Here is a 24,030-nt window from a genome sequence, read left to right as displayed (position 1 = left end):
AATCACTCACCACAGGGCAGTGCCACACACAGGGAGCGTTCAACAAAGGGTGAAAACACAGCAAGATTCAGGAAAACTTGGGAAGAGCTGGAGAATTCGGGAAAAGCAGCAAGGAGCGGAGAGGAGACACCTGAGAAGTGACTTGAACTCCTAAAAGGAAAACTACAGGATCGGTCCCCATCCCACTGGAAGCGGCCGCACACAGTCTGAGAGGCTCTGTGCATCCCAGGAGTCTCCTTTTGGGAAGTTTTGGGATGAAGAAGGGCTGCCTGAGGGCACAGAGCCCCAGGCTGGGCTCTGAGGAGCTGCACTGAGAAGATCTGGGCACAAACCACCCTGAGGAGCAGAAGAACGGCACAGTTTGGGTGGCTGGGGGAGGAAAATCCGGGCAGGAAAACAAAGCCCAGCTCAGCTGGGAGGGCTGGGTGAAGCCTGGGTGGGTTCTGCTGCTGCCTGATGGATTTGATCCTCCCTTTCCTCGTTTTTGCAGCTGTCCCCAAAATAATTTCCGAATTAAAAGTTGTCCCTATGACAAAATCAGTCACTTGGGGGGCACTTTCTGCCCAACCTTTCCCTCTTCCCACAGGGAAGGAGCCACTCGTGTGGGAAGCTCCAGCACCACCCAGGGATCGGGGGAAGGACCTGAACTGGCAGCAAATGCTGCAAATTTCAGACCTTTTCTTAAAACTTCCCCCCCCCCCCCCCTTTTTTTTTTTCCTGGCAAAACCGAAAAGGAGAAAGAAGGAAGGAGAGCAAGAATGAGGGAATCCCCAATAAATGAATGAGTTCTGCCAGGACCATCCACTTCTTCCCAATTTCCCTGTTCCCTGCCTGCAGCTAGAGACAAATCACTCATTAATGCTGTTAATTAATTAGTGAACCCACTAATCAGGAGAGCTCTGGGGGAAGGCAAGCCCCAGGATGGATCTGTTATCCCATCAGAGAGGATTAACACCCCTGTCCCAACTTTTCCCAGTCCTGCTCCTGGATTTCCCTTTCTCAATCCCTCTGCACATCCCTGTGGAAGAAGGACAACAGAGGGGCAGGAAAATCCATTTTTCTCCCACTTCTACTGGATTATCCTCTGCTCCATCCTCCCCCAGGGTAAATTTTCCAAGCCCATCCATCCCATGCACCTTGGATCCCAAAAACCTTGAGAGTTTTGAGCTTTCTGTGCTTTCTGACACTGACCCTCAGGAGAACACTGCTTTTGACTTGGAGAAGGCTTCCAAATTTGAGTGATGGAGTTAAAATCATGTGTGTGTAGTTAAATAGAAATGTGTAACATCTCACGGCGAAGCGTTTGGAATTTGAGGTTTTTAAAATATAGCAATGAGACAAAATAAAGGTTTTTGAGTGTTGTCTCTTCTCCATCTTCATGATTTCAGGTAGTTTTTGGTTGGACAGTTAATGCTGCACTGTGGGTCACAGTGGGTCTGAAGGATAAATAATCTAAGTGTTAGTTCTTTATTGGACTGTTCAGCTTTTAAAAACCTTGTAACTAGCTAAATTCACCTCCATTTTGCTCACTTTTAGCTGTTAGCTAAAAGTGTTACAGAACTCTCTGTACTAGATAAAATTTAATAAACAACGAAGCCCAAACACAAGAAATTCCTCTCCTTTGTGTTTTTAATCCTAACTCTAAATTAAAAAAAAAACAAAAAATAAACAAACGAAAAAACAACCAAACCAGTAATTGATTAATACAATTGCCCCATTTACACACGCACACATCCCAACCTCTGGAACACAGCTGAGCACGGTCCTGCCCCAGCTCAGAGGAGGAAAAGGAGAAGGTGGCAGGAACTCAGCGCTCTGCAGGATGAATTCCCTGCTCTCCGAGGGAATCCTGCTGAGCAATGCCAGGAGGAGCAATTAAACAACTCCCAGGCAAAATCCCGAGTTAATCCAGACTGAAACCTCCCATCACAAGTGTCCCGAGGCAGCAGAAAAAAAACCACCAAGCACTTCAGAGCTCCCTCTCCTCTCCTGCTTCCGAGCCACCGAGTTCCTTGAAAGGCTCGCTGGAAAATGCTGCTCTGCATCCCAACACACACAGGAGAAGAGCCCACACAGGCTGGGGCTGACCCAGTTCCTTCATTTCCACCGGGAGCAGCTCAGGAGGGTGGGAAGGAGCCAGAATGGGAGAAAAAAATCCTCCTGGAGATGTCACCCAGGAGCTGCTGGCTCTGCTTGTCCTTCCCACCAAAACATCCCTGGGGGATTTCTCCTGCCATCACTCACAGCCCATCCTGGCACTGCTGTTCCAGCAATCCCAGGTTCTGAAGGATCACTTTGGGCAAGGAGGGAGAGAGAAATTCTCCAGCATCCCAAAGAGCAGAGATCCAGTTCCAGCCCACTCCTACAACAACCCAGAAAATTCCTTCAGAATCCCGACTAAAAATCCTTAAATAACCTCATTCCAGCCCTGTAACAGCACAGCTCTTGGAGAGAGAAAAGTAGAAATTCCCAATGCACCTCCAAAAAGTCCCCCAATTTCTCTCACAATGCACTCGACTTAAAAATAGTTGCTGTACTCGAATCTGCCAGCTTTCAAGGGGGATTGAAAAGAAAAGGTTTCCATGGGGAAAGAAGAATGATGGCAAAAATCAAAGTCAGTCCTTCCATCTGATGCCTCTGGAAAAGCTGAAGGTGCAGGAAGCTGCAGGGCAGAGCCCAGCAGGGCAAAGCTGGATTTGAAGCAGCTGTTTGGGAGCTCACTTACACCTCCTTTCATCCAGAAAATTTGGGGTTAGGACCCTCCCTTGCTGGCCCCTGGATTTGGTCCAGATCCTCTGCTTAAAGCAGTTTTGGTTTGAGCTGGGAGGGTTTGGCAGCAGCACCAAGGGGAGACCCTCCAATAATTCAGGCTTTCCCTCTCTCCAGGGTCGTAAAGGAAATCAGAGCCAGGATCTCAGCCCCAGCCTGGCTGCTCCAGCCGTGACCCAACCCCTCCCAGCTTTTGGAACCTCTGTGTCCTGGGGAATTGTGGATTTCCCATCCCTGGATGTGCTCGAGGTCGGGTTGGAGCAGCCTGGGATAGGGGAAGGTGTCCCTGCCCACGGTAGGGGGCTGGAGTGAGAATATTTAAAGTCCTTTCCAACCCATTCCAGGATTCCATGATCTGTCCGACAGCAGGAAGATGTAACCCTGAAGTGTTTTCCAGGTCATTCCATGCCTTTTTTTTTTTTTTTCCCCTTTACAATTTGCTGCTGGTGTGTTAAGGAGCGCTGCAGGGGTGAACCATGCCCTGGCACCTGGGTTGAGAGAATGAGTCAGAAATGATAAAAAAAAAAGGGAATAGTCCCATCTAGATTCCCTAAAATTTCTCCAGCAAGCTCCAAGAAGCCTGGATAGCTGGAAATGCAGTGACTGGATCATTGCTGGGTTTCTCAGATCTAAAATTAATGCAAAGAGCCCAAGTGGAAAAAGAAAAGTGGAGGCTGGATGATCCACCCTCCAGGAATTGGGATATTTCTGGGAATCCTTTCTAGGAGCAGCACTCGGGGTGAAGGCATCAGTGAACCCCACACTTCTCCCATGGACACTGAGCTGGAATATTCCTGCCCCATGGGCACCCCCTTCCCCCAAATTCCTTTGGAATGCAGCAACTTCCATCACAACAAACCACAGGAGCTGGCACAGCCTCCCAAATTCCCCTGTCCCAGCTGCTGTGGGCTGGTAGAGCCCATCCCAGAGGGAAGGAGACGATCCCAGCCAAACCCCCTCAAACACGGCTCATCCCAAAACATTCCCGACAAGGAGCAAGCCTTGATAAGAAAATCCTGCCAGGCCTTTGATGCTGCTAATGGCCTTTACATAACTGCTGCTTAATGTCTGTGCTCAGAGAACGCCTCCCCTGTGGTTCATCCCGAAAGCTCCACTTTGCAGAAAAATCACAGAGCCTTTAAAAACCTGACTCAAAGAGAGCGAGAGGGGCTCGCTGGAGTTAATTACAGGAACGGGGCCACCCGAGCACGGCTGGAACAGCACGATTTGGGTTTGGGAATGGCAGCTCTGGGGTCGCTCTGAGCGTGGAGGGGTTTTTTTGGTGACCGGCGAATTCCTGCTTGGGGTGCAGGAGAAGGTTTGGAGCATCGGGATGTGGGAGTGGAGTCACAGCCACGGCAGGCTCATCGGTTTTGCACTCTGTTGGGATGAATAAACACCTCCAGAGCTGCTGCAGAGGACAAGGAAGGAAGGGAGGGAGCTGGAAGCCCCAGGACCGAGCAGTGAGAGGCAGGAGCAGGACCTGAGGGATGATCCCTGCCTGTCCTGCAGACATTCCCAGTGCAGACAGCTGATGATTACCCAGAGATGTAATTACAGGCTCTATCTCCTCTCGCAGAGTTAGAGCTGTCCTGAGAGCCGGGCTGGGGAATTTCCTCACCTCTGAGCCACTGACATCTCTGACAGGAGCCTTCGGAAGGATTTTTCCAGGCAAATTCCCCTCCCCTTTTTTTTTTTTCCCCCCCTGTGCTGGCTGCGCTTGGTTTTCATCCTGGTGTTGTGCTGGGGGATGCTCAGGTGTGTCCTCACCTCGGGAAGGGGCAGGGAAACAACAACCCCAGCTCAGAGAGCAGCAAGGGATGCCCCAAAGCTTGGGATGAGCCAGGAGCCATCCCAGCTCCAGCAGCTCCCCCACAATCCCATTCTGACCCCAGCTCCAGCAGCACCTCCACGATCTCACTCTGATCCCAGCTCCAGCAGCCCCTCCATGATCCCACTCTGATCCCAGCAGGGTCCAAAGGATTTATCCAAGGAGCTCAGGAGCAAAGACAAACACCAGCAGCACAGCCTGAACCAGGACTAACAGCCTGGGCTGGGCTTAAATGGATTCCTTGGGCAGGGCTGGAGGGTGCCAGGTGAGGCTCAGCAGGGCAATGAAGGTTTATTATCACAGGGAAGAACCCGAATTAAAATCTGCTTCTTTATAAAGTTGGGTTGGATGATCCTGGAGGTGTTTTCCAGCCTTAACAATTCCCTGACTCCAGGTCCTTGCCCGTTCCCGAAGCCTGTCCCACACTCTGAGCTGTGCCCAGATGATTTTAATGCTTCTCACATCGAGTTTCTTATCTTAAAACCCTGACAAGGATTTATCTCTGGGTTCCAGCAGCATCTCCAAGCCCTGCCAGGGGTTGGGGTGTGCTCAGTGACCTGAACTGTTTGGAGAGCTGCGAATTTGTTCTAAATCCTCCAATTCCCAGAGTCAGGGATCTCAGGCAGAGCTAATCCAACCCGCTCTCATCCTCGCCCTTCAGGTGCAGCAGGAATTCACAAAAGAGCCGCTCAAACCTTCAGGAAATTGCTGACAAACAGGATTTTTGTTTTTTTCCGGACAAAAAATTCCCAGCTGGACCCAGAACCCTGCTGAGCGCTGGGATTTTTCCAGCAGGGGACAGAAAAATCTCCCTGCTGGAAAAGGCAGAAAAATTAAGAGTAAAAAGGAAGAAAAAGGTGGAGAATTTTTTTTCCTTTTGCTGTACTTACACGGCAAAATTCCTGTCTAGGAAACAGCGGTTCCTCAGCAGCCCTGCCCAGAGCTGGACCCCGACAATCCCAAAGATGAAGAAGACAAAGAAGCAGAGGAGGAGGACGTTGCCTAACATAGGCAGAGTGTCCAGCAGCAGCGTGACCAGGATCCTCATACCTGGGGCAGAAGGGAAAACCACGTCAGCATGGGGAGAAACCACCATTCCCACCTTGGATGTGTAGCCAGGGTGGGAAATTTGGGATTTGGTGTTTGGCCCTAAATTCCTGAGGTTGGAAAGGGAGGTGCAAACGCCAAAGGATTGTCAGGAAATGGGAATAAAGAGCAATCTCCAGAGGATGGATCCAAGGATGGGATTTCCAGGTGTTTTCCGCAGCATTCAAGGACACACGAACTGTGGGACAATTTTTCCTGGAAAAACATTCGTGGGAATTTTCAAAATATGGATTTGTAAACATTGCAAACTCCTCTCATGGATCGCAGAAATTGTCCCCCTAAAAACCACGGAGCCTGGGGTGGGAGCCCTGTCTATCCCAACATTCCCACTTGTCTATCCCAACATTCCCACTTGTCTATCCCAACATTCCCATCTCTCTATCCCAACATTCCCACCTGTCTATCCCAACATTCCCACTTGTCTATCCCAACATTCCCATCTCTCTATCCCAACATTCCCACCTGTCTATCCCAGTATTCCCACCTCTCTATCCTATTATTCCCACTTGTCTATCCCATTATTCCCACCCCTCTATCCCAACATTCCCACCTCTCTATTCCATTATTCCCACCCTTTTATCCCAACATTCCCACCTCTCTATCCCAGCTTTCCCAGGCACTGCTGCCAGGAGCTGGGATCCCCTCATGCTGCTCCTCCTGTGGATTTGCCAGTGGAAATCCCAGGGAGCCAAATCCCAGGGAGCCAAGCGGGGCCGGAGCTGCCACGGCCCCGTCAGCGCAGCACGAGGGCATCCACCAGCCCTGCCAAGAATTCCCAGCTAATTAATGATTAATAATTAGGGATGAGTAATGACCTCTGCATCCGGAGCCTCTCCACGCCCAGCTGGGCCGTGGCTCCAGCGCAATTCCCGGGAGAGGCTGTGCCAGCCACCCCCTATCCCTGTCCCGGTGCCACCCCAGGGAAGGGATGGAGCAAATCCCACACAAATCCCATCCTCTGGAGCTGCGGGGATGGAGGGAAAGGGGGTTGGAATTCCTGCTGTGGTTATTCCCAATGGGAGTTGGGATTCCTGGTGGTCATTCCCAACAGAGGGTTTGGAATTCCTGCTGCTTATTCCCAATGGGATCTGGAATTCCTGGGTGTTATTCCCAATGGGAGGGTTGGAATTCCTGGTGATTTTTCCCAATGGGGGAGGAGGGTTGGAATTCCTTGTGGTTATTCCCAAAGCGGGAGGGGTTGGAATTCCTGGTCGTTATTCCTAATGGGAAGGGTTGGAAATCCTGGTGTTTTTTCCAATGGGATCTAGAATTCCTCCTGGTTATTCCCAAAGGGGGAGGGGTTGGAATTCCTGGTCGTTATTCCCAATGGGATCTGGAATTCCTGCTGGTTATTCCCAAAGGGGGAGGGGTTGGAATTCCTGGTGTGTTTATTCCCGATGTGTCCTGTGACAAAATCATGGAATACCCCGAGAGGGAAGGGACACACCAGGACTGTCACAAGTCCTGGTCCTGCCCAGCACTGTCACCCCCTTGGGGACAATTCCATTTTCCTGGAAATCCATCTTTGGAAAAGCAAAGGCTCAATCCCCACTGGAAAGTCGATGCTGGAATTTTCTCCCATTTTTTTTTCCCCCCCCTCTCTCACTGATTTCTTCCCTCTTATTTTTTTTTTCCCAAAAATGGGTAAAATTTCTCTCCCCCATGCCAGACAATTTTTTTTTTTTTCTGCTCAGCTGTTTTTGGTGTTTGGGATTTTTTGGTGGCGTCATCCCGGAGATTGAACCCAGCTGTTCTGCAGCCACTCCGGGCTCTCCTTGGAATGTCGAGTGTGCCATGGGAAAAGAGAATCACTGAGGCTGAAACAAGGAGCAGGATTTTCATTCCCGTTCCATGGAATGCCATCTTTAAACCCCAGGGAAGAAAAATAATAAAAAAAAAAGAAAAGCCACGATAAAAATAGCAATAAAACTAAAATAAAAATAAAAATAAAAATAAAAATAAAAATAAAAATAAAAATAAAAATAAAAATCACATAAAATAAAATTAAATGTATAATTAAGTAATTATTAAAATAAGTATATTAATGTAAAAAAATGTAAAAACAAATATAAAATAAACAGAAAAATAGAAAAATAATGATAAAATTTAATATAGAATTAAATATGAACTTATCTATACAATTAAATAGAAAATAAATATAAAATTAATATAAAATAAATATGAAAATAAATATAAAAATAAAGCAGCGAAAAGGATTTGAAAATAAAAAGAAACCAATGACCACTGCTGGGAAAAAAAAAAAAAACCCTGACTCCAGCTCCTGCCAAGTGAATAAACTGCAGGAATTCTATTTTTTCCAGAGGTTTGGAAGGAATAATTTCTAATAGAAATGATGTTTTTATTGGCCTGGGTTTTTCTTTCTTTTCTTAACAAAGTGAAAGAATCTTGTGGGTGAATTTATTGGGCCTGGAAGCCGACGGTGCTGGCTTGATCCCAGGGAAGAGCCCAGGAATCCCAGGGATAAATCTCCCTGTTCAACTGGATTTAGCACCAGCTTCATCTCTTCTGCTCCAGCTGCAAATTTTATCTTGGAACTGGAAAATTTTTATCGTGGAAAATCCCATTCCCAAGTCCCAGAGCTGGGAATGGCATGGATGGTGCTGCCACTGCTGGCATGGGATGGAATGCCAAGGAAATCCCTTGGCCAACCCCATGGAAAATGTAGCCACAAAAATCCAGGGATTTTCCCATCCCTTCTCCACAGATTCTGGAATATTTTGGCCCAAAACAGAAAAATTCCCGATTTTCCGAGGGGGTGGGGTTAAAAAGGTGGAAAAAGAAAAGTGGAGGCTGGATGATCTGCCCTCCAGGAATTGGGATATTTCTGGGAATCGTTCCAAGGAATCCTAATCCCAGTGCTCAGGTCTCTTTTGGTGGTGTCAGCCCAGCCCAGCTGCTCCTCGGACACCTCCGCTCCAAACATGGATTGAACTCCATGGATTTCACCCCACGGAAAATTAATTTAAAATGGGATCTTTTCCATCACCTGTCTATCAGAAAAATAGGAAAATCCCATGGGAAGTGCAGTGCAAAAAGCTTGGAAGGATCGTTTGGTGTCAGAGCTAAGGGAAAATTCCCTAGAGCCACAAATTCCTGAGGGAAACTTCCCTGGAGCCCCAGATCCCAGAGGGAAACTTCTCTGGAACCCCAAATCCCAGAGGGAAACTTCCCTGGAACCCCAAATCCCAAAGGCAAACTTCCCTGGAACCCCAAATTCCTGAGGAAAACTTCTTGTTGTGCTTTCCAAAACCCTGACAACGAAACCTCGTTAGGAAAACAAAGCTCCAGAGGGATCCACGGCCCTTTTTGGCCTCTCCCTTTTTAAAGTCTTGTTTTTAACTGAGGACCTCACTGTGGAATTCACCGATTTCATTCCTTGTTTTCCAGAAAAAAAAAAAAAAAAAAAAGTCCTGTGGAATTGGGAGTTCTGAGAGAAATTTCCGAGGCTCCTGGGTGTAAACATCCATCTGTTCCCTCGGAGGGCCTGGAATTAAATCCCTTCTGGGGGAGGTTGTTTGGCTGTCCCTGGATTTGCTGAATCCAGGCAGGATGTGGGGCTGGCTCGCTCCAAAAGAACAGGAAATATCCTTTTTTTATTATTATTATTATTTTATTGCCAGGATCCCCATGATTTCCATACAATGATCGGAGTGGATTTGGTTGGAAATGGAATCGCCATGGAATGAGCACCTTGCAAAGGGAGGCTCAGCAGCTGGCTGATTCCAGCAGGGAATTATTCCAACGTGGTGACTCGGATTTAAAATTGGATTTGGAAGCCAAGCAGCTGAAACCACTTGAAAATGGATTTAGGAACCACTTGAACTTCCTATCGAGGATGATCCCAATTTTGTTTCACATGGAGCAAACCCTCCCTGGGGGTTTTAGAAGCAAGGGAAGCTCCTGAGCTGCTAATCCCGAACATCAAGTCCTGGAAAAACCTTCGGTGGCTGAGGAGGGAAAACAAACCCAGCAGGGCAAGAAGATCCCTCTTGGAAGTGACCTTTTGGAGGAACGTTGTTTACTTTACACCACCAGAGAGTTGTTTTCCTCAGAAAAGTCACAAAAACCTCGGAAAACAGCTCCGAGGGTCAATTCCCTGCTCCCCTGCCCTTTGCTGACACCACTTATGATAATGACAATCTCTAACTTGCCATTAAAAATTTAATTAATTTCCTCTCATTAGCTCCACAAAGCAGGCAGCCAGGTGTGGGGGTGGGCCTATTCCCATGGTTTTCCAGTTTTCCCAGACCAAGCTCAGAAATCCAGGTGGGGGTTTATTCCTAAGGATTTCCACTTTTCCTAGACTGAGCTCAGAAATCCAGGTGTTGGGGGGTTTATTCCTAAGTTTTCCCAGTTTTCCTGGGCTGAGTGGGGGGGTTTATTCCCATTGTTTCCCAGGCTGAGTGGGGGTTTATTCCCAATGTTTCCCAGGATGAGTGGGGGTTTATTCCCAATGTTTCCCAGGCTGAGTGGGGGGGTTTATTCCCAAGGTTTCCCAGGCTGAGTGGGGGGGTTTATTCCCAATGTTTCCCAGGCTGAGTGGGGGTTTATTCCCAATGTTTCCCAGGATGAGTGGGGGTTTATTCCCAATGTTTCCCAGGCTGAGTGGGGGGGTTTATTCCCAAGGTTTCCCAGGATGAGTGGGGGGGTTTATTCCCAAGGTTTCCCAGGATGAGTGGGGGGGTTTATTCCCAAGGTTTCCCAGGCTGAGTGGGGGGTTTATTCCCAAGGTTTCCCAGGATGAGTGGGGGGGTTTATTCCCAAGGTTTCCCAGTTTTCCAGCGTTGTTCCTGGGTGCTGTCACTTACTTGGGACCCTGTTGATGGCCCGCAGGGGCCGCAGGACACGGACGGTGCGGATGGCCGAGAGGCTCACGTTGTGTCCATCCAGGGAATATTCCATCATCCTGCAGGGAAAACAGCACAGGGCTCAGGATGGGGAAGCTGAGCCAGGAAAATTTCGCTGCCTCCAAGCCCAGGGGTGCAAATCCACCCGTTCTGTGCTTCCAGCTCCTCCTGTGGATGCAAAAGTGTCCAAGGCCAGGTTGGATGGGGTTTGGAGGAATCTGGGATGGTGGGAGTTATCCCTGTCATGGCAGGGGTGGAATGGGATGAGCTTTAAGGTCCTTTCCAGCCTTTACTGCTGGCACAGGGAACACTTTGGAGAGCAGGATTTTCCTTCCAGGATGGGAAGGAAGCTGGGGAGGGAAACTCCAGCAGGATTTGTGGTGATGGGATAAGGGGGAATGGGTTCACACTGAAAGAGGGGAAATTTAGATGGGATATTGGGAAGGAATTCCTGCCTGGGAGGGTGGGGAGGCCATGGCACAGATTCCCAGACAAGCTGTGGCTGCCCCTGGATCCCTGGAAGTGTCCCAGGCCAGGTTGGACAGGGCTTGGAGCAGCCTGGGATGGTGGAAGGTGTCCCTGCCATGAGATGATCTCCAAGATCCCTTCCAACCCAGCCCATTCCATGATTCCCTGATTCTCCAGGACAAGGAGCTGCACCCCAGCTTTTCTCTCTTCCCGTGACCAAACCTGAATACCCAAACCAACACAAAATGCACGAATCATTTCCTTTCCAGTTGATTATTAAGAATAAAGAACATTCTCTCCCATTCCCCCGAAACATTTTGGCTGGACTGGCACTCAGTAGGTGATTCCCAGTGCTGGAAAATGGGAGGCACAAAGCTTTGGGATGTCTTGTGCCACCAACAGCTCCAAACCTTCAGCTGTCAAATCCAAATAATATCCTGGGAGCCTGGAATGTCTCCAGGGAATGGATGCACCAGGATGCCAGGTGTGGGGTCGTGTCCTCACATCCCACCTCTAAATCCCAAATCCCTTGGAAATGTCCTACAGGAACCTGCCGGAGCTGGGAATTTCGGCTGGATTGGTACTCGGTGGGTGATTCCCTACCATGATAAACAAGATGCTTTGGGATGTTTTGTGCTTCCAAACCTTCAGCTGTCAAATCCAATCCTGGGAGCCTGGAATGTCTCCAGGGACTGGATGCACCAGGAACTTTTTGGTTCCAGCTCTCCTGAACACCATCCCTACCCCTGGGGAAACGCTTTTGACTCAACTGTGGGACAGACGGAGAGGCCACGAGTTCCACCGGGCTTGAAATGTTCCAGGGAACATTTCTCAGGCGAGGAAAACATGAAAGGACTCTGGGAGCTGGAAGGAACTTCAGACACAGACACGAGCTGTGCTGGAGGCAGGAGCTGTGTTTATTTTGTAGTTCCCCTGCTCCCTTTGGAGCTGCTGCTGAGGCAAACCAGCTCCTCTGAGGAGGTGGAACGGGGCAAACAAAGCTCTGCCAATCACTCGTTTCCCTTCTTACCACACACCAAAAAAAAAAAACCCAAAAAAACTTGGAATAACTTCAGCACATCCATCCCCTTGTTGGAAAAAAGCAGCTTTGTTATTCCCTGCTAAAAACAGCTCCAGGTTTGGGAGCGCACGTTGGATTGAAGGGTGGTGGTGGTGAAAGAGGTGAATCCCAACCCTTGGCATGGCTTCTCCTCCCCCAGGGTTACTCCCAGCTTCAGCCTCTCTTTGGAGAGATGGGAATTCACATCCCAGGAATGGCTGAAATCCACCCAAACCACCTGGAGACAGCCAGGATCAGCCTGGGAATGTGGGAATTCATATCCCAGGAATGGCTGAAATCCACCCAAACCACCTGGAGACAGCCAGGATCAGCCTGGGAATGTGGGAATTCATATCCCAGGAATGGCTGAAATCCACCCAAACCACCTGGAGACAGCCAGGATCAGCCTGGGAATGTGGGAATTCATATCCCAGGAATGGCTGAAATCCACCCAAACCACCTGGAGACAGCCAGGATCAGCCTGGGAATGTGGGAATTCATATCCCAGGAATGGCTGAAATCCACCCAAACCACCTGGAGACAGCCAGGATCAGCCTGGGAATGTGGGAATTCATATCCCAGGAATGGCTGAAATCCACCCAAACCACCTGGAGACAGCCAGGATCAGCCTGGGAATGTGGGAATTCATATCCCAGGAATGGCTGAAATCCACCCAAACCACCTGGAGACAGCCAGGATCAGCCTGGGAATGTGGGAATTCATATCCCAGGAATGGCTGAAATCCACTCAAACCACCTGGAGACAGCCAGGATCAGCCTGGGAATGTGGGAATTCATATCCCAGGAATGGCTGAAATCCACTCAAACCACCTGGAGACAGCCAGGATCAGCCTGGGAAGGGATTTTTTCTTCTTCTCATCTCCAGCCTGAGTGATGCCACACCTGCAGTGGGATCTCCTGCTGTTTTCATCCTCCCCAAACATATTCCAGCCATGGAAGGTGGGGAATATACCTTGGGAAACTCCCAAGTTGCCTCCCCAGCCACCTTCCCCTTCATTCCAACAGCAAAATTCCCGGTGCTGAAGCTGCCCCTGAGGATGTGCAGAGGGCTGAGCCTTTCAGCCTCCCTGGGTTCCCCCAGTCCTGGGTTTTGGGGGATTTCTGAGGAGCTGGGAATTTTCTGCTCGCCCTCAGGAGAGCTCATCCCATATATCCAATGTGGAAAAACCCCCTCAGCTCCTTGATCAGGCTCCTGATCCCGAGATTTCCCTGCTCGTCCCCTGCCACTCCTCCCTTAAACACTGCAGCAGCTTTATAGGAAAACATAATTAAGGGAAAATAATTAATAATAAGGGTTTTTTTTTTTTTTCTTCTGCTGTCCCTGATGTTCCTTCTCAGGCTGGAACGGCACCCGAGTTCCAAGGAAGCTCCGCTCAGGAGAGCTCATGTTTTATTCAGAGCACTAAAACTGTTCCTAATTGTATTCCAGACAAATAACACAGAGCACAACAAAACCCCATTAGTGCAGGGAAGATGGCACAGCATTAATGGAAAGGGAAAAACGCCCCAACATATTCCAAGGATGTTTTAATTAACCCCAGGCTGGTCATTAGGAACGCAGGAATTCAGAAGTCAGGCAGTAATTAAAGCTTTCTATCCCTTTCCCAGGATGTACTGAGCAGGTGGGAGATTCCTGGGCTTTCCAAAGCTATTTATTTATTGGGAGATTAAAAAAAAAAAAAAATTGAGCTTTGCCAAGCTTTTACTCCACTCGGTTATTCCCCGTGGGGGTGAGGGAAGTGGTGTCAAAAGCAACAGGATCATCCTTGGAGCTGTTTATTAACACATCCTGCACAAATCAGCAGCTGGGGGAGACAGAATGAAGGTGTAAACCAGGAGGAGTTGGGAATTTGGGTGAATTCCCAGCCAGCTTTTCCCACTGAGATTTCAACCTTCTTAATGGGTTTTTTGGGCTGCGTTCTCCTTGTTTGCCCCATCCCTGCCTCTCTCTGCTGGTGGCACGGGGCAGGAGTGGGGGCTGAGCTGCCTTTTTTGGTTTTTTTTGGAGACAATAGCACTGGGACACTGTGGATCAGCTCAGGATGTGTTAGGATCAAAGGATTGCTCCAAACCCCCCCAGCTCTGCCTGACACTCACAACCCACCCCCAAACCCAGCCTGGTTTTGGGGTGAGCATTAAAAATAAAAAAAAATCAGATTTGGGAGATTCTGCCTCCCAAGGCATTCTGAAAACCAGCCAAGACAATGTAAGGATTTGGCTCCCTGGGATTTTCCTGCTCTTTGGGATAAAGGGATGAGGTGGTCACTGACCCTGCCATGACGATGAAGAAGTCCAGGCGGTTCCAGGTGTCTCCAAGGTAACACTTTTGCCCGAAGATGCCCAGGGCCACCATCTTGATGACCATTTCCACAGCAAAGAAGGCAAAAATGAAATCGTCAAACGCCTGGAGAGCAGGAAAAGAGGATTTCAGTCAGTCCAGCTCTGCTCAGGGGGAGGGAGAGACCTGAGCGCTCCCACCACGGGGACATTCCATGTTCCTGTCACCAAAGTGCCACCCACCAACTCCAAAATCAAGCCTGCAAGGGGCTGGCACCCCCTGGCACAGCTCCTGGCTCATTCCAGTGCTTGGGAATTGCCCCCAGGTTTTGTTCATCCCCTGATAAGGCACGAGGATATCACGGGGCTGGAGCCCCTCTGGAGCTGGGCTGGGAGAGCTGGGGGTGCTCACCTGGAGAAGATCCAGGGAAACCTCAGAGCCCCTTCCAGGGCCTGAAAGGGCTCCAGGAGAGCTGGAGAGGGACTTGTCTTAATTAACCATCTTCCCCTTAATAAACTACGCAGAAATTTTACTCCATAATTTCAGTTCATTTAATTACTGACATCCAAATGCCTCCATAACAAAGTCCAGGCTTTTCCACCTCACGTTCCAGCTTCCAATCCCTCCTGCAGACTATGACAGGGGAGGGATCGTGGGGGTTTTCCAGCCCTTTCCTGCCTAAAACCTGTCAGGAATTTTCCAAGGCCAGGTTGGACAGGACAGGGAAGGTGTGGATAGGGATGGAACTGGATGAGCTTTAAGGTCCCTTCCAACCAATCTGGGATTCCAGGGAGCCTCCCAGTGGCCTTCCCGTGTGGCTGGAACATTCCAAGGAAAGCAGCAGCTCCATGCGAGATCCAAAGGAGCTGAGCACGTCGGTGATCCAGCTTGGTGTCACTCGTTGGGAACGAGGAATTCTGTCGTTCCCAGCCTGAGGAATGCGCAGGAAGCCAAGGAGCTGCCCACACAGCAAATGCCCTGGGATGTGCTTCCAAAGCTGCTCTGGTGGGCAGATGGCACTGAGGGATGCCAGGAGGGATGAGGGGACAGGCCTGATGTCCCCTGAGCTCGGGGTGGCCAGCGGGGCTGGGGGAGAATTCCCAACTCCACTTCTCTTGAGGAAAGCAGGGAGGGGCTCATCCCACGCTTTGTCCTCATGGAAAAGGGAATGGAGTGGCCAAGGAAGTCCCTGGTGCCACATGGCACCGAGCAATCCCGGCTGGGATGGGATGGACGGAGCGTGAGGGAGATTCCCCCCCGTGGTGTTGGCCATGGAATCCTGGAATGGTTTGGATTGGAAAGGACCTCAAAGTTCATCCAGTACCAGCCTGGGATGGGGAAACACCTTCCACAGACTGGGGTGCTCCAAACCCTGTCCAGCCTGGCCTGGGACACTTCCAGGGATGGGAGTCCATGAGTTTCGTGGTGTCCAAGAAATCCAGTGGGATCTGGCTTCCCACTTCGGAGCCCCCCTGCCCTTGTTTAGGATGGAGAGAAAGGATCTGACTGGGACAGATCCAAATCTGCCTTTGGGCCTCACCCCAAGCACATCCCACACAGGCCAGGCTTTGCTCGCCTCAGTGGAAAACCCATCCCTGTGGGAAAGCTCTTCCTGGGGAAAAGGAACACGATGGGGCTCCCATCTCCCAGAGCAGCCACCCCACGAATGCATCCCCACGAATCCCGGGACGTGGGGCTGCGGGATCCTCACCTCCAGGATGGTGCAGCGCTCCGACTGGCACTCCACGTCCTCGCAGGGCTGGAACATGCCCAGGGTGACGCAGTTGAGCAGGATCACCAGCATGCTCACGTGCTCGAACCAGGTGCCAGCGGGTTAAGGACAGCACAGCTTGGGGAGGGGACACCCAGGACACGTATCCAGACCCTCCTCCCATCCAAACCCCTTCTCCCAGGCTATTCCCAGCTCCGAATCCCGAGGTTTAGCAGGGAATCACCCCACAGCAGGAGAGCAGCTCGAGGGCAGCACCAGCCAGAACAGGGCCCTGTTCCTTGCTCCAGTCCTGCTCTCCTTGTTTCCCTCCGGAGCTGTGGGAATGAGGTTCTCTCATTCCAGCCCCATTCCCACATCTCAAGGAATGACAGATTCCAGTCTGAGGTCCTGGTGGGAATGAGGTTCTCTCATTCCAGCCCCATTCCCACATCTCAAGGAATGACAGATTCCAATCTGAGGTCCTGGTGGGAATGAGGTTCTCTCATTCCGACTCCATTCCCACTTCCCAAGAAATGATTCCTCTCTGAGATCCACGTCCTGGTGGGAATGGGGTTTCCTCCTTCCAGCCCCATTCCCATCTCTCAGGGAGGGACAGATTCCAAGAGATCCACATCCAGCTGGGAATGAGGTTCTCTCATTCCTGCATCTCAAGGAATGACAGACTCCAATCTGAGATCCTGATGGGAATGAGGTTCTCTCATTCCAACTCCATTCCCACATCCCAAGGAATGATTCTACTCTGACATCCATGTCCTGGTGGGAATGGGGTTCTCTCATTCCCACATCCCAAGGAATGACAAATTCCAGTCTGAGATCCTGGGGGAAATGAGGTTCTCTCATTCCAGCCCCATTCCCACATCTCAAGGAATGTCAGATTTCCCATCCTGATGGACAAAGATAAAACAGAGCCAAGCTGGAGGGGCCAAGGGTGGGAATGTTTGGGTTCAGGATCCAGAGGGCATGAAAAAGAAGGAAAGGGCTCCCAGTTGGACGACTCCAGTCTCCAAAATTCCCTAATATTCCTTACAGGATCCGCCAGTGCTCAATTAACCTGTAATTAATTGATCTAAGTAGGAAGTGGTGATTTGCATCAGCGCAAAATAGGCCCAAAGTTGCTGTTTGCTGCTGGCAGGACAATTAAAAATCCCACAAAAAGGAGGAATAATTCCACAAATTAAGCAGGAACGAGAGAACCGTTCCCAGGGAAAGTAATTGGAAACATCTGGATGTGAATAAACCTTTGTGCTTCCAAACCTACACCTGGGGGAGGCGCAGACACTGAATTGTTTCTGATAACAGCAGAATTTCAGAAACAGATAATTCCCTTTGGGAACCTGAATAAAAACCCTTCCATGTTGATTCCTTAGGAATATTTTATCTGGGATTTTATCCCTTCAGGATAAAATTTATTGCAGCAGATCAGGGCTTCAGTCTCAAACTGGTTTTGTGTGTTCTTATTTATCCAGATGGAAAAAAAAAAAAAGGTAAAAATCAGTGAGGTCAAATCTTGCAGTTCCCTAAAATCTGATCCCAACCCAATTCTTGTTCTAGAGGGGCTTTAATTGGAAAATACATTTAATTTAATTAAAAAAATAATTAAATAAAAATTAATTCAGAGCTGGGAACACCTCGGAGCTGGGAACCAACAGGGCAGACTTGGAAACCCACTTGTCTAAAATGGAAATAAATGTAGGAAGCCTGAGAAATAAATGAAATAAAATCCCAGTCACCCTGGGAGTGAAGCAGGAGAAACTGCTGATGGGATTTTTCCATCACTGAAATTCCAGTGTGGTTTTCTTTTCTCCCTCCTTTCCATGATTTCTCCCTGCTTTTTTTCCCACCTTTTGAAGCTTTTTGGATGCTTTCCCCTGACCGAAAGCCCAGGAATAATCCAACCCCACAGAGCCAACACCCAAATCCTACCCAAAAACCCCAACCACAGCCAGATCCCATTCCCAATATTTCCATGGAGTGATGGGATCCATGCGAAATTCCCTATAAACAAGGTTCCTGTGCTATTCACAAGCCTCCTGCAGCTGCAGTTGCATAAATTTCCTGTATTATATTTCCAGATTTTTTATTTTTTTCCCCTTTAAAGTCCCAAAAACCGGAGCCTGTGGATTTGGAACAGTTCAAAGGCTCTGCGGAGCTCCCTGGACCTTTGATCAGGTGCTCTGCTCATCCCATCCCCAAAAAATTCCCTTTTATTCCCAATCTTCTGACTGATCTAAAAGTGCTTTTTTACTGTTAAATAATCACCAGCAGGAGAAGAATTGAAAGTTGAAATCTGGAGTTGAAATTAGGTCCTGAATTCCTTAAAACCAGGCAGGTCCCCACCCCTGTGACTCCAAAGCTGGAATTTTAGGATGGCAGAGGAGTTGTTGTTTGGATTTTCCGAGAAAAAGGAAGGCTCTGCCAGAGCTTTGTGTTCATGGATGTTTGGAGGGGAAGGGAAATAGGGGTGAAAGGGGAAAAAAGAGGGGGAGGGAAAAATAAAAGGTGGGGAGGGAAAAGGGGAGGAAAGAAAAAAAGGGAGGAAAGAAAGAAAAAAGAGGAGGGAAGAAACAAAAAAAAGGGAGGATAAAGGTGGAGGAAAGGAGGGGAAAGGGAGGAAAAAGGGGAGGAAGAAAAAAACGGGGAAAAAGGGGGAGGAAAGAAAATGTAAACTTGTGATGCCTTTGAAGAAAAGGCTGGAAAGGTGGAGGAAAATCCCGGCAGAAATTGAAGGAAATTTCAGTTCACTGCCCCTTCTTAGCCCCAAAAATTCAGATTGAATCCCTGATTTCCTGCTTTTCCAGAGCCCCCCAAAGCAGGCTCCAGCAGCCCCATGGAGAAGTCCCAAAAAATCCCCTGGGTGGGGGTGATGCTGGGATTAGGGAGCACAATCCCAGCATCCTTCCAGAGCCTGCAGCAGCTTGGAACATCCATCAGGGATGAAAAATCTGATTCTGGTAGGATGGGGAAAAGAATCCCTGGAGGGGAAAAAAAAAAAAAAAAGTGAGGAAAAGGTGGGAAAAAAAAAGTCCTGGAGCAGCACAAAGAGCAAGGATGTGACCGGAGATGGAATTCCCACGGAACATCCTTGGGGATGTCCCCACAGAGCTTTTCCAGCTGTTTTCCAGCTGGGAAATCAGGGAAGGTGAGGGATGGCACAAATTCCTCGTGTGCGGCTGGCACCGGGATCCTCCCGGCAAATCCCCTAAAACCGTGACTCCGCAAAATCGGGAACTCGGCAGTTCCCATGGAAACGGCGGCCAATTCCCAAATCCTTGGAAAGAGAAAGATCCAAAGGGGGATCCGGGCTGGAGGCACAGAGGATTGCAGAGGGTTCGCTTAATGTTTCTTCCTCTGGCAGAAATTCCAGGGAAAAGGTCCCCGAACATCTGGGCCAAGCTGAAATTCCCAGATTTCCCTCGGGAAGGGGCTCCCGGTTTCTTTGAGGGGTCGGCAGCAGCTCTTAGGCTGAGATTTAGTCCCGGCTTTAGGAGCGGCACCACAAAATGCAGGATGTGCCCCCAAACGTTGGCCCCAGCCGGTGCCAGCTCCATTCCCGACGCTCCTGGAGAAGCTCTCCTGACGTTCCCTGCCAGTTTTGGGGGGGATTTATGGAATCACCTGGCAGCAAGGAGCAGGGATGGAGGATGAGGGGTTCTGGTGGGCTGAAGATGCCTCAGCCTGGCTTTGGCCATGGACCAGTGCTGGCCCAGCTCAGCTGCCAGGCCTTGACTCGGATTGATAAAAGGTGGGAAATCAAGGAGGTGCTGGAGCAGTTTCCTACATTTTAGGCAGGGAAGACTTTGGAGAATTCCTGTTTTTGGGAGGGCTTCACAGCATGGGATTGGTTGGGTTGGAAGGGAATTTTTAAAGCTCATCCAGTTCCAGTTTTAAGACACTTCCCACTATCCCAGGCTGCTCCAAGCCCTGTCCGTGGACACTTCCCGGGAACCACTTCCAGCTTCTCTGGGAATCTGTGCCAGGATCCCTCCACCTTCCTTGTTAAACCTTTCCCCATCCCTGCAGTGCTGAGGAGATTTCCTGATCTAGAGGTCACAATCCTTATTTAAAATTTCCAATTTCTCTTTAATTGAAAAATGGGAGAAATATTTCCAGCCCGGCTTGGCCAGAAGCTCCATCCTCAAATCTCTTTATAAATTCCCTCAGTACAGACCAGGCCTCATCCCTGATTTTTCCCTTTGCTCCAGTCAATTCCCAACTCCAAATAAAACAGTGGAACGTCCCGGGATGTCCAGCTCAGGCTCAGCCATCCCAGAACTCCGGCAGTTCCTTCTCCATTTTCACGGAGATCATCTCCACCATCCATCCCTCGAATCCTACAAATATTCCTGCAATAAACACAGCAAAAAAAAAAAAAAAAAAGAAATGCTGGGATGTCACAAATCCACTGCTTTCATCCCTGTGCCTTGGAATGAAGGATTCTCTGCTCATATTCCCAGGTGCTCCAAAGGGAGGAGCTTGGTTAAAAAATTCCCAGATTCTCATTCCACACTGGGGAGAGGCTGGAGCCACAAGCCTGACACCCAGGAACTGAACAGAAGCAAGATCATGGCACTATTTCCCCCCAATCTTATTATTTTTAAGCCACTCAGGGGATTTTAACCTGTTAATTTCCAGTGGATTTGACAACTCTCTGGTTATTATGGATCTGCATCTTCCCTCTCCCAAATCCTACAAATATTCCTGCAATAAACACAGAAATAAAAAAAAAAAAAAAGAAATTTAGGGTGGCATCACCACTATGACAAATCCACAGCTTTCATCCCTTGGAGTGAAGGATACAATTCCCAAATTCCCAGGTGCTCCAGAGGGAGCACCTTTTAAAAATTCCCAGATTCTCATTCCACACTGGGGAGAGGCTGGAGCCACAAGCCTGACACCCAGGAACTGAACAGAAGCAAGATCATGGCACTATTTCCCCATAATCTTATTATTTTTAAGCCACTCAGGGGATTTTGGAGACTTAACCCGTGATTTTAACCCTTGGGATTTGGCGGGATCCTGGTTATTATGGATCTATCCTGAGGCTGAGGAAAATCCTGAAGCTCTAAATCCCAGTTTGGATCCAAGGAAAAGTAAATGTTTACAGGAGGAGTGGTCAAGGGAAGTTTCAGTTTGGGTGGTCTGAGATGTGAGCAGTGCATGGAATACACACACACACACACACAGAGATATTCTGGGAATTCCAGAGCATTCCAGGGATGTCCTGCTCCTCTGGGAGCAGTGGGATTGGGTGGGGAATTTGGGAAAGGGAAAAAGGGAAAAAAAACAGGGGAAAAAGGGATTTAAACGAAGGGGGGGAAAGGGATTTTATTTAAAAAAAAAGGGGAAAAGGGATTTTTAAAAAGGGGAAAAAGGGATTTTAAAAAAGGGGGAAAAGGGGTTTTAAAAAAGGGGGGAAGGGATTTTTAAAAAGGGGGAAAAGGGATTTTAAAAAAGGGGGAAGAGGGATTTTAAAAAAGGGGGAAGAGGGATTTTAAAAAAGGGGGGGGAAAGGATTTTTAAAAAGGGGGAAAAGAGGGAGAATAAGGGAAGAATGGAGGGAAAGGGGGAGGAAATGGGGGGAAAGAAAGGGAAAAGGGGGGAAATCAAGCAAAATAAACCAAAAAATAATATAAAAGTCATAATATTAGACAATAGGAATATACAATAATAATAGGATAATAAAATGGCAGGGCTGATAACGATTATAATGGTGATGATGACAACTAATAATGATGATGACAATTAATAATGATGATAATAACGATGTTAACGATGATGGTCAAGTTAATGACGGGCAAAGCGAAAGGATGAACAAAGGACAAGGATGATCCGGAGCAGGCAGCACGCCCCGACCCGGGCACGGCTTTCCAAGGGCTGCTCATCCAGGGAAAACCGGAGCAGAGAGCAGAACAAACCCGGGACAATCACCCCGGGCAGGAGGAGCCGGCAGAGCCGCGGCAGGAGCTCAGCCCTGAACTTCCAGCCGGGATCACCACCGGGATTTCCATCCCCAAGGCAAATCTGGGAGCTGGGGGAGCTGAGCCTGGCTCGGGTTTTCCCTAAAGCTGGCTCGGCATCAGTGGCAGTGGGAACACTTCAGGATCTGCCAGGGAATGCCATGGATTGGCCCTGATGTGGCACCGGTGTGCTGCGAATGTCACCTGGTCCCCAAATTGTCACCCTCGTGTCGTCAGGGTGAGCACAGAGAAGAGCCAAATGTAACCTGGCTCCCCAAATTGTCACCTGGTCCCCAAACTGTAACCCTCGTGTCCCCAGGATGAGCACAAAACACAGCCAAATGTAACCTGGTCCCCAGATTGTCACCTGGTCCCCAGATTATCAACCTGATGTCCCCAGGGTGAGCACACAACAGAACCAAATGTCACCTGGTCCCCAAACTGTAACCCTTGTGTCCCCAGGGTGAGCACAGGGCAGAGCAAAATGTAACCTGGCTCCCCAAATTGTCACCTGGTCCCCAAATTGTCACCCTCATGTCCCCAGGGTAAGCACACAGCCAAAGGTCACCTGGTCCCCAAATTGTCACCTGGTCCCCAAACTGTAACCCTCGTGTCCCCAGGATGAGCACAAAACACAGCCAAATGTAACCTGGTCTCCAAAATGTCACCTGGTCCCCAAAATGTCACCTGGTCCCCAAAATGTCACCCTGCTGTCCCCAGGGTGAGCACAGAGCACAGCCTAATGCCACCTGGTCCCCAGATCGCCACCCCGAGCCAGGGAAAAGAGCTCCTGGAAGGTGACAGGGCCTGGAGCTGGCCCTGCTCCCCCAGCCCAGCACGAGCGCGGGGTTCCCACGGAAGCTCCGGAGTCATTCCCAGGATGAGAAGGGCTGGATTCCCTGTCTGGATCCGGCTCCGGGAGGGATTTGTCTCCTCCAGCTCAGCCCGTGGCTGGAGCAGATGCTGTGGACAGGAATGTGTGGCTGCTTTGGATCCAGGGAATGCTGCCAGTTCCCCCTTCCCGAAATTCGGGGCCAGGCAGCGCCGGCTTCACCTTCTTCTCAGTTACAGCTGGAAAATCCTTTCTCTGCTGGATTTTGGAGAATTAACCCATGGGATTTGGCCGCAGCCTGGTTATTATGGATCTATCTCAAGGCTGAGGAAAATCCCAAAGCTCTGAATCCCAGGGATTCCCAGGTTCTCCCTCCTTCCCTCGGGCTGCATTCGGGATGGCTGAATCAGCCCAGGAGCTGTGACACATCCCTGAGCTGCGGCAGCTCCATCCCAACATAAACACATTCCCACACATCCCAGGGATGGCTTTTCTATCCTGGGAATTACCAGCCAGGGATCCCAGACAGTCTCCTGATCTTTCATTCTCTGTGTGAGTCATGCACTTCCCTGCACCTCACCCCAAACGCTCTTCCATCCTCTCCTCCCTCGGGATTTATTCCCTTTTATCCCAGCTCTGTCGGGATGACAAACGCGGCCCCGAATGCCAAAGGAAATGAGGCACAGCCGGATGCAGCACGGGTATCCCAGATAAGGACGGATCCCACGTGCAACCTACCCCAAAACCAGGGAATTGATCCTGAATCTCCTCCCAGGAGCTGCTCCACAGGGGGTGGATGTGGGAATTTGGGGATAAATCCACAGTGGCAGCTGTGAATCCCCGGATTCCTGGCTGGAGCCTGAATCTTTGGGAGGTTCCAAATGGGTTGGAAGGATGGATAAATAAATACATGAATGGATTCCGAGTGTATTGGAAAGAGAAAGAAAGAAAGAAAGAAAGAAAGAAAGAAAGAAAGAAAGAAAGAAAGAAAGAAAGAAAGAAAGAAAGAAAGAAAGAAAGAAGGAAAGAAAGAAAGAAAGAAAGAAAAAAGGAAAGAAGGAAGGAAAGAAAGAAAGAAAGAGAGAGAAAGAGATTCCAAGTGGATTGG

The 24,030-nt window shown here is 49.3% G+C and overlaps 1 protein-coding gene across 1 annotated transcript in view; it reads right to left on the bottom strand.

The window, feature by feature from the left end:
* Window positions 1-24,030, bottom strand: part of CACNA1H (calcium voltage-gated channel subunit alpha1 H) — a 160,033-nt gene that overhangs the window by 97,014 nt on the left and 38,989 nt on the right. Inside the window, exons 2-5 of the mRNA XM_062503239.1 lie at window positions 16,113-16,224; window positions 14,394-14,527; window positions 10,537-10,634; window positions 5,491-5,650 (exon numbers count right to left, since the gene is read on the bottom strand). Of these exons, the coding sequence (XP_062359223.1) occupies window positions 5,491-5,650; window positions 10,537-10,634; window positions 14,394-14,527; window positions 16,113-16,224 (504 nt within the window). The remainder of the gene's footprint in view (window positions 1-5,490; window positions 5,651-10,536; window positions 10,635-14,393; window positions 14,528-16,112; window positions 16,225-24,030) is intronic.

Source organism: Cinclus cinclus, chromosome 16, assembly GCF_963662255.1.
Source record: "Cinclus cinclus chromosome 16, bCinCin1.1, whole genome shotgun sequence".
NCBI classification, from domain to species: Eukaryota; Metazoa; Chordata; class Aves; order Passeriformes; family Cinclidae; genus Cinclus; species Cinclus cinclus.
Note: the sequence above shows the minus strand (reverse complement) of the source record. Positions and strands in the feature narration are given on the sequence as shown.